Source organism: Citrus sinensis, chromosome 1, assembly GCF_022201045.2.
Source record: "Citrus sinensis cultivar Valencia sweet orange chromosome 1, DVS_A1.0, whole genome shotgun sequence".
In the NCBI taxonomy this organism is placed as follows: Eukaryota; Viridiplantae; Streptophyta; class Magnoliopsida; order Sapindales; family Rutaceae; genus Citrus; species Citrus sinensis.
This window is the reverse complement of record NC_068556.1, coordinates 14,583,092-14,593,583: the sequence shown is the minus strand read 5'-3', so window position 1 is coordinate 14,593,583 and position 10,492 is coordinate 14,583,092. Positions and strand designations below refer to the sequence as shown.

Genomic DNA, 10,492 nt, shown 5'->3' with positions numbered 1-10,492 from the left:
TACATTAATTAGATGTACTATTTCATTTTGTTGTTTATAGTACTAATTTTTAAAATGTAAAATAATAAAATATAAATTTTATATGAATTATACACTTAAAACAATCTCATCAACTTATAATAAATGGTTTGTGAATTGAATCACAAAATTGCTAATACTATCCATTTATAGATAGTTTTTATTGTTAGTTATTTTTATAATGTTGGACATAGTATATAGTGAATGATACAATATAAAATAATAAAATATGATGAAAATTATAAAATCACACACAATCACAATTCGAGAGTTATTAACGATAAATATGTTTAGAAAATTATGTAATTGTCCAACTAAAAGACCGAAAAAAATTTAAAATCCTTATTGAAATTTGATAAGAATAAAATAATAATGGAAATGAAATGATTGATTGTTGTTGTCTTCATTAATCAATACAAAGATTGGCTGCTATTCAACGTAAAGATGGCTTCAATTTTTGTTAATGAATCTAATTCCCAAATACTATGATTTTTTTATCATTTCTATTTTATTTATTCATTAATTATAGATTTTGTTTTAAATAATTCATTCAATACAGAAATTCAGCATTTGCGCTTACTAAAATGGATTTCATGAGTTTATATTTTTCATCAATTATAAGATAAATCATTGTATGTGAAGATTATTTTTTTTAAACTTTTCATTATATGTATACATTATCAAAATCAACATTCACTACTAGAAAAATAGTCTTTATTGACTTTAGAATAGTGTCAGAAATTACTTTCACTGACACTTATTAATTGTGTCAGTAATCTGGGAGTCAGAAAAATAGTGACACTTATAAGTGGTGTCAGTGATTACTATTACTACAGTATTACCGATATTATGACACCATAGTATTAGTAGTTATTGATATTTTATTAGTGTATATGATTACTGTTACCATGGTATCACTAGTTAATTTATTTTAAAAAATAAAAAATTGAATTGGATCATTGCCTATTGATTTATTGGTAAAATTAAAAGGCACCACAAAATAACAAAAAAAAATTTATTTATATCACAAAATCTTTCATTTCACATTTAAATATTATTAGTATATATTACAAATTCCAAAACTTCAATAACAAAAATATGAGATATCCTACTCTCATAACTAAATAATCCAAATTCAATACATAAAAATTTCTACCATCCAATCAAATGCCTACTACTTGTGGCTAAATTTAATAAATCTAGAAGCTAAATTGAGAAGGATGATTGCCTTTCACTCTTTGAATATGAGTAGTATAATTGCGTTATCACACCAGCAGCTTCTTCATTCAATAGACTGTATGGGTTATGATATAAGTGAAGTTGAGAAATAAACACTTCAAACACATTGATCAAGTCTGCATATGAATACATGGAAAAGAAAAAAAATTAGCTGCCAATATCCAGCCATTAGAGAAACAATAATTAACAGAAATAAAATTATTTTGTTCGAAAGAAAAAAAATACTTATAAGCTATTTATAAATAAACTCAATTATTCTCTTTTGGTAAAGGTTATATATGTAGCAAACTATAGCAGACAAAAAGTTTTCAATGTAATAGCTACTTTTAGCACAAGCATGTTACTCTATCTACATATACCAAATGATTTTTGTGCATGGTTAAAAGCTATCACAAATGTTCTATTATAAATAAATCATTCCAAAATCATTACTTATAAACAAGTCTTATGATTTTGGTCATGAATCTTATAAAATTTAAGATACTTAATACATTGGAATGATATTTTCCAGTTTTTAACAACACATATGAATGAACAACATATTAAAATTTGAGGTTATTCTGATATTATTATGTTGGTGTTTTGTAAGATCAAAGGTTAATAAATAATTATGTCGAAAGAACTTGCTGCAGAGCAGCAGAGTTTAAAAAATCATTAAAAATAACCTGCAAGTTAAATCGACATAAAAATTTTCAGATTTGAAGTATGCATATAGAACTTTAGTTTCTCCGAATTTCAGCTCATTCAGATATGTTTAGACTATCGTTTTGCACCACCAAACGTGATACATGAGTAATTTATGAAAGATTGGACATCAACCAACCATTTTGAAAAATCGATTAAAAATCAGTTATAAACCCAATTCATTCCAAAATTTCCAAAACTGAAACATACACATTTAACTTTAATTATTTCAAACATATGGTAAACACAATATTTTCCAAAGTAGATATAATGAAGGTTATTTGGTGCCAATAAAAGAAAAGAAAGTAGTAGAGAAAAAAACACAATAAAAGCTAAATCTTTACCTTCTTGTTTCTTCCAAGTAGCCAAAAGAAACAATACCTTCTAGTTTCTTCCAAGCAGCCAAAGAAACATAGAAGCTCTTCTCCAAATCACTTATTTAAACCTAAAAGAACAATTAAAACAAAAAAAAAACTCAAGATCTAATGACAATAAGAGAGACCCGAAATCATAAAATAAGAAAAGAAATAAGAAGTGTGGATTTTGAAGGCAAATGGTGAACCTGTGCCACAGGTTTGACAGGATCATGGCTGAGCACTTTTTGACAATTTTTTTTTAACCCAAAAATGCCAAGCTGATGGTTTCTCATATTAATCAATACATTAATATAATCAAATTGAAGCTGTAAGAACTAAAAACCAGAATGGGGAACACAAGAGAGAAATTCTATGCTGCATTCTCCTTCTTGAGTTTTGCAAGCTCCTGTCGAATAAGTCCACCCTTTTTTATCTTTGCCAACATGAGCTTGAACCTATCAAAATCATTCAGTGCCGCTCTCCTTTTCTGAACAATCAGCTTCTTTCCCCAGGAGCTGTTTTCCCATTTGTTCTTCACATCAGCCTTCTCCATGGCTTCAATCAAAGACTTCTTCCTGGGAACTCGATTGATGTCAATCTTAATATCTATGAGAGAAAGCCTCTTGAAGTTCATTTGGCTCCTCACCATATCAGGGGCATTAATAAGAGCCTATAAAGCATCACAAAAATAATAACAATTGTATACAACTAAAAAATAAACGAAACAGTTCAAAATTCAAAGAAATCCAAGCTAAAATCACTCTGTTTACAAAAGCACATTAACTTTCTAATTTGCTATTTTTGTACAGAAAAAAAGAAGGGGTACCCAGTTATCATCAACTAAACCAAAATATTCAGAATTCTTGTGACAATTTTATAAGATTCAACTCAAATAAAGCATAAACGTAAAGTGAATAAAGGTACCCTGTTTTGATCAAGGACATCGACGATGACCACAAGCTTCCCATAGTCCTTGCCGTAATTAACGAGAGCAACTCTTCCTATCTCCACGTATAAACTTTCAATTATCAACTACTTGTTGAAAAAAAAACTATGAGAGTTTCAAGTCAATTAATCACTGTGTTGGTTAATTTAATATTGTAAATATTCTGAGCAAACACAATTATTTATTTCTAAAATTGGAACATCATTCCGGGCAAATGGATGAACAAGCAAAGTTAGTTGGATTCTCCATTGTCTAGACACAAGAAACCAACCAAGAAAACAAGAACAATAGTCAAGGTTCACTTATATATAAATAACTATTGAACGATACTTTTGAGCCTACGTATACTGCTACACTACTATTGGCCGACATGGCCGGCCTATTACTTCCAGTCATGCATAGCAGCCTCATGACTTTGCTGCTCAGGTTGCAGTTGGCCACGCTGAGGCTGCTCCTGCATCTTGGTTCTGCTGCTGATGCTGCATCTGGAACATCTGATGATTAATGGAAAGCTGCTGAGCCATGCGGCTTGAAAGTTGGGCCTCTCCATTGACCTCTGTAGCAACGAGCTTCAGTTTCCGTTCTTCTGCACCCAATGCCTCATTTAAAGCTGCCAAATCAAGCACAAAGTAGGATGCATAACTAACAGAAAACCCCTTTTTATGACAGCTTGATCCTAAAATAGTTTATTAATCCATAAGTAAAAACTAAGAAAATCCATTAACTTGCATTGGAAGATGGAGATAAATCTAAAACGAGTCAAGATGCCCTTAATTGCATAAATAGAGGACAAGTAACAAATCGAACCAATGCAATGATCAACACTGGTCTCACTGCCCCCAATCAAAAGCACAAGGACAAAGTATCAATCCTGAGGTGTTAATCATATCTAATATGCCCGACTAACTCATTCAAGAGAGCTAAGGAGCAGTGAACCGTATTGGAGAAGAGTTCTCATAAGAAAACAAAGAAAGTGCTGCTATTCAAAAGCGCTAGTCGTTAAATCAATCAAAATAATGATGAATAGTATAACAAGCCATCAATCAATCTATCTAAGAGATTAAATGAAAGAAAACTACCTCAGTCTGTTTCACAAGCCATGTAATCAAATGCTAAGAGCAATATCAAAACAAAATGTGAAACACAAAGAAAAAGTTTTGCACTTATGGCGTAGTCAACAGATATAAATCACAATAACAAAAGAGCTTACACCTTGTGCATATAAATAAGATAGGTCTGAGTTCACAGATGAAGTAGAAGAAGGTAATAAAAAAGAATAAACGAATTTATACCATCTTTGAGTTGAGCCTGTTGCTCCATGGCCTGAAGTCGGAATTTCAACTCATTGTTCTCACTTATAAGCCCCACAGAATCTCTCTGAAGAAGAAGAACTAGTGGTTACCATTTTCGAAGATATTCAAGGCTCTGCCGGAGGAGCGAGGAGATGAATGAATGAGGCAAGAGGCCACTTTTTGACAATTTGGATGTTAGGGATTTTTCAAATCTGGGGAGCTTAGGAGGGAACAAATACTTTGGTAGAGGGAGTTGAAAAGTTATATTTTGGATAAGATTCATTTCTTTTGTTTTTATCCACTCAAAAAGAACAACTCTAAAAAAATTAAAAATAATTCATAGCCTAGTGGTCTTTTGATTCAATGTAGAAGCTTTAGGTTTAAGAGGTCTTGGGTTCGAATTCGGAGTAAAACAAAATTAAAATGATAATTTTTAATTGCTGATACCAAAGCGTCATTGATTGCTATTACTAAAGCTATTGATACTTCAGTATTAGTAATTAATGATATATATCTGTTAAACACAAAAACTGATCCAAATATATGTATATACTGATACTTTTAAATAAAGTGTCAGAAGACAAGTATCAGTAAATACTATTTTTCTAGTAGTGATTATTGCATTACGAAATTTATATCAATCAAGTAATGTAATCATAACTTAGTGATATAAAGTAAAAATACAATTTGTTTTTAAGTAATGAAATTTATTTAACAAGTGACTTATAAGAAAAAATTTATATAATGTAATTTTTATACCATTTATAAATAAATAGTATAATTATAAAGCATTAAATAATCAAACTTTTGTGACCTTTGATTGTTGTGTATGAATTAATTTCTTCTTCCTTCTAAGTTGTAAATCTCTTTCTATCATATTTAACTCGTATGATTTTTATCCTTTATTGAATCTAAGTTATTTAACTGTAAAGAGTTACCTACACAATAAACACTTTAATTTTTTTAATTTTATCTTATTTGATTATTATAAACGTTAGATTTCATCTAATGGTCCGTATTAATTCCACTATTGATGTTGGGATTTTTAAACAGCATCATAAAGGGAACCCCAAAAAAATTATATGTTGGTTTAAGTGTCCACTATTTACTTTGAATATTATTCTTTTTTCATTTTATTTTGACAAAAAAATAATTTGAATTTGTTTATGTAATTATACACATAAATTTGGATAGGCAATTCAACTACTGGATAAACTATATATATATATAAATATGTTAGATAATATTATATTGAATTTAATTAGCCAAAATATAGTTATATTGGATAACAAGAGTGAATTTTAGAATATTTTTAATGAAATACTCATGAAAGCCACCTTACATGTATCATTCTTACATTTCGATTAAATAAGATATTCATATTTATTTGAGTGAATACGGTTTGTTTCGATTACGAATTCTTACCATACATTTTGTTTCTTCTTAGATGTATTTTCAATTTCTAAGGCTTTATTTTTCTCCAACAAGCTGTTAGTCACAATATGCTATGGGCTGGGAGAGAGCTGCTCTGGGAAATTAGGTATTTAGTGTTCTTATAAGGAAACTATACTTGAAAGAGAATATAAAGAGCTTTTAAAATAGAGCGAGGGTGATCTACGATCACACTTAGTCTATATGTTACTCATGAGCTACCTAGTAATTTTTCAATAATTTTTTTTATTATGGATTGTAATTAATGATATTGTTGGTTATGAGGTGAATTCAATCACCTTACGAGCAAAATGGAAGACACGTGAAGAAAACATGATCATTTAAAGCTGAAAACAACATCAATAGGCTACTTTTTTATCGTAACTAATTACTCCTATGAGTAAGCTCGTGATTACTTAAGTGAGCTAAGTTCATTATAACGACCTCTGGGATATGCGTCAATCATATATGCATTCTGGCTTACAAAAGCTATTATAAAGCTGTTTTATAATTTGATTTTCTAGTGTATTTGGGGGATCATTGCTGAATCAAGAGAGGGAAAAACTATTCTTGTTCTATGTAATTTCAACTATATAGCTTTGTAATTCATTCTTTGAATCATCAATAAAAGCTTGCTCGATGGATTCACTCGTGGATGCAGATCTTGCAAAAGACTACTTCACGTATCTTTCTGTGTTCTCTATGATTTGGCTAGTAATCTGATTTCAATTTCATTCTTGGTTAATACTAAGTTATTGCAATAATTAATTAATTAATTTTTTTTATCAATCTAGTTCATGTTGTGAGTGTGCAACTTTGTTTGATCTTGATAAAATTGGGGTTAGAATTGATCTTTTGAAGTCTTTGGAACATATCAGTCTTTCAAGTGGTGTAAGATTGAGGTTGCTGATCAAGATCCAAGTATGGCATCACCTAAAGTAGATCTAGAGAAGTTGAATAGCAAAAATGGTTTTAACATGTGGAAAGTCAAGATGGAGGCTCTATTAGTCACTCAAGGCTTAGAAGATACAATTCAACCAAAAACTAAAAGGAAGGTAAAGATGTTTCTTCATCCAAGACACCCGAACAAATAGGTGAGATTGACAGAAAGGCCAAAAGCATAATAATTTTAAGCCTTGCAGATTCTGTGATCAGAGAAGTGGCAAAGGAAACAACAATTATTGCTTTATAGGAGAAGCTATAAAGCTTGTCCATGAAGAGATCTCTTGTAAATAGACTCTATAAAAAAAGTTCACACTGAAAATGGTTAAAGGCTCATCATTGGATCAAGATATTTATGAATTTAATGAAGTCTGTCACACTTTTTCCATAATTGATGAAACATTAGATAATGAAGGAAAAGCCTTGTTATTGGTCAGCTCTTTACCTGAATCTTATAAGAACTTTATTGATGCTCTTATATATGGGAGGCAAACTCGCTCATTAAAAAAAAAGTTAAGAAAAGTCTTAATATAAGGGAGTTATAAAAAAAGACAAAGAAATCTTTAAATTAGATCTAGTAAAGGGGGTTAACTGTGAAAGAGAGATGATAAAAAAAATGAAAGGAAAAAGAAGTAAGGAAAATTCAAGAATAAAAACAAGACTCTGAAGTGTTTTCAATGCCATTAAGAAGATCATTTCAATCAGAAAGAAAACACAAATAGAAGGATAAAAAAGGTCAAAGTGATGATGTAGTAATTGTTGAAGAAGACTATGGATTAGTTAGTGTGTTAATTGGTTCAGAAATAAACTAAAAAGGTGAATCGGCATTAGATTTCTGTTGCTCTCTTAATGTATGTCCCTTTAAAAGATCTTTTTACTACGTCTCAAGAACATAATGGTGGTAGAGTGACAATAGGAAAAAATGCAATGTGTAAAGTTGTTGGTATAGGGCGTGTTTGGCAGCCCTCATTACATGGTATTAGCACTCCTCATTGTATTAAAATAATACAATATCATGTTTGGCAAGTATTCCTCATCGTATTACAATGTAGTAAAAAATACTTGTAATGCGGTCAAACCCGCATAAATCAAACCCGTGTGAGAGTCGGTTTTATGCGGGATTGTAAATGAAAAAAGTTTGCTTTCATTTTTTATTTCTCCTTTTCACTATTGTGGCTCTCCCTGCATCTCTACACCGCCACTCCACAAATCTCAGCTCAACACCACCACTGTCGTGCAACACCAGCTCTACAACCACACGATCTGCCTCCACACAGCCACTGTCGCATTACACCACGGCAACGCCTCCAGCTCTACTGTCTTTGCGATCTGCCTTTGCGACGCATGACACCAGTGCACGACACGCCTTCGCGACGCTCCACCATCACTGTGAGTGGCTTTAAAAGAAGGAAAAAAAGAAAGAAACGAGAGTGAGAGCAGAGCATAGCAGAGTTGTGAAAGAGAAAAGAGAGGGAAAGAAAAGAAATAGAAGACAGACTTCTTAAGGGAGGGGGTTTTGAGAAAAAAAATTTGTTTGCTATCGGGTGGATTTTGTTAAACTGGGGTGTCTATAATCTCCAAATCTACAAAAAACTTTTTGGTATAATTAAGTTTAGGATTTCTTAAGTACTTTACTTGAATTTATTTAGAAGTTGTTTTCTTGTGTTCTAGTTTATGAATGTATGCTGGATACATGGCAAAATAACTATTCAACTGATTGGCATTTTCGTAGAATTTGAAGCGATTTATCTGAATAAATTGATTTATCTGAATAAATTGCTTGGTTGGTGGCTTTTCAGTTTCCTCTAGAATTCATGTTGTTTTTTACAAAATTGTTTCTTAGTAAATTAAAGCATCCAGAACAAATGTCGACAGTAGAATAAATTAGGATCCTTTAATTTTTATTTTTTTTGTAAGAGATCTTGCAAAAAAATTTCAAAAAATAAAAGAATGAAAAAAGGATGAGAGAATTATATTTGTTTAATGGAGTTATTTACTTGCTAAAAATTATTCTAAACACTCATTTTTAATTAAAATAAAAATTATTTGATTGAATTACTTACTTTGATCTTTATGAAGAATGATAATATTTTTAAAAAATATTTAATTATTTATACTAAAAAAATAATGTTGAATTTCTAAAACTTAAGAATTTTATATTGAGTATTATTATTTTTTTAAATATATAATTTAAAGTAATCACCGAAAAAATTAATACAATACAGTATAACATCAAACATAATATAACTAAAAATTAATACAGTACAGTGTATTACCAAATATTGTACAACATTATTATAATACAGTACTAATACAATACAGTATAATACAATACACTAGCATTAAAATAATGCAATACAATATAATACAATACAGTGTGCCAAACGCACGGGAATGAGAAACTTAAAATGCATAATGTTCAATCTATAAGTTTAAATAACTGAGAAATGTTCCTAGTCTTAAAAAGAAACTAATTTCACTAAGTATGATAGATCGAGTACGGTGCATTTTTAAGGTTCAACATGGTTTACTAAGTGTAGTTAAAGGATCCTTAGTCTTTTAAAGGGAACTATAAAGAAAAAAACCCTATGTCTTAAAAGGTAGTGTTGAGTGTTAGAAAATGTGTATTTATAAAGGAGAAAATCATCATTTTACATTTCAAGTCTTACTAACAACCCTTACTTTTATGTATTTAAGGTTCTTGTAATTTAATTATGTGTGTTTTATTTTAATTAAGTATTTTGTGTATTTTAGGGGCATCATAATCATTTCACAATAAACGAGAGATCAAACGGAAAAACGGACATCACTTTTGAACTCAAGACGGTAAAAAACCTTAGGAAGAGCATAAAAGGAAAAATTACACTGTTCACATGTACGGTACATGCAACACATGAGATTATTTTCAACCAAACCGCGTTACTGTTCAAACCGTGTCACTGTTCAAACCGCGTGGTCAAACCGTGTCACTGTTCAAACCGCGTGGTCAAACCGTGTCACTGTTCAAACCGCGTGCTCAAACCGCGTACTGTTGACTGATGACGTGGCGTAATCCTGAGCGTCCAAACTGTTTTTAATCCGATGGCCATGATTTACTCAATGTATCTATAAAAAAGGGACCTCTCTCCCCTAATTTGATATCTCTGAATCTATTTTTGGACTCCATTTTCTGTAATTCCTTCTCCATCTTGTATTTTCTACGTATTTTAATAAATTCCTATTTTGCCCTAAGTTCAATTATGAGTAGCTAATTTTCTTTCAAGTTTGGGTTGAAGGTGAAGTCTCGACATGTGTCATGGGCTTTATTTGGTAAATTTATTTTCTTTTCCCTTTTAATTTTTGTGGATGATTTGACTTTTCGTCGACAAATAATAATAATCTTGTCTAGATAGCGTCCTGGTTACACCGACTCCCTAGTACAAGGTTATTATTATTTGGCACGATAAGCCCTTAGCACCATATTGATTAGAGTATGGTTCATGAGGTGTGGATTCCCCCCTCATGATTTAATTGGTATTAATAAGGAATATTTAGCCTATGGTGCATGTTGATGCGGATCTAGATACCCAAGTACGTCAATTTAA

General features: G+C 30.8%; 1 protein-coding gene across 2 annotated transcripts; it reads right to left on the bottom strand.

The window, feature by feature from the left end:
* Nucleotides 1–1,038: 1,038 nt before the first annotated feature.
* LOC102621391 (60S ribosomal protein L14-1-like) lies at nucleotides 1,039–4,805 on the bottom strand. 2 transcript variants are annotated; one of them, XM_025098192.2, is made up of 3 exons: nucleotides 4,536–4,805; nucleotides 3,222–3,302; nucleotides 1,039–2,967 (listed from the first exon to the last, which is right to left on the bottom strand). In XM_025098192.2, exons 1-3 carry the CDS (start codon nucleotides 4,536–4,538, stop codon nucleotides 2,668–2,670), a joined length of 384 nt encoding a protein of 127 aa, XP_024953960.2. In that variant the 5' UTR covers nucleotides 4,539–4,805; the 3' UTR covers nucleotides 1,039–2,667. The 2 variants fall into 2 exon arrangements, with proteins under 2 accessions (XP_024953960.2, XP_052298313.1); XM_052442353.1 differs by having other exon boundaries at nucleotides 3,222–3,298; nucleotides 4,536–4,804.
* Between the last annotated feature and the right edge of the window lie 5,687 nt (nucleotides 4,806–10,492).

Excerpts from the sequence above, each read along its gene's own strand:
- LOC102621391 (XM_052442353.1), bottom strand. The coding sequence starts at position 4,563 with ATGGAGCAACAGGCTCAACTCAAAGATG. Across the intron at positions 3,299-4,535 it reads ACAGGCTCAACTCAAAGATG|GAAGAGTTGCTCTCGTTAAT; the intron begins GTATAAATTCGT and ends ACGTGGAGATAG. Across the intron at positions 2,968-3,221 it reads ATGTCCTTGATCAAAACAGG|GCTCTTATTAATGCCCCTGA; the intron begins GTACCTTTATTC and ends GATGCTTTATAG.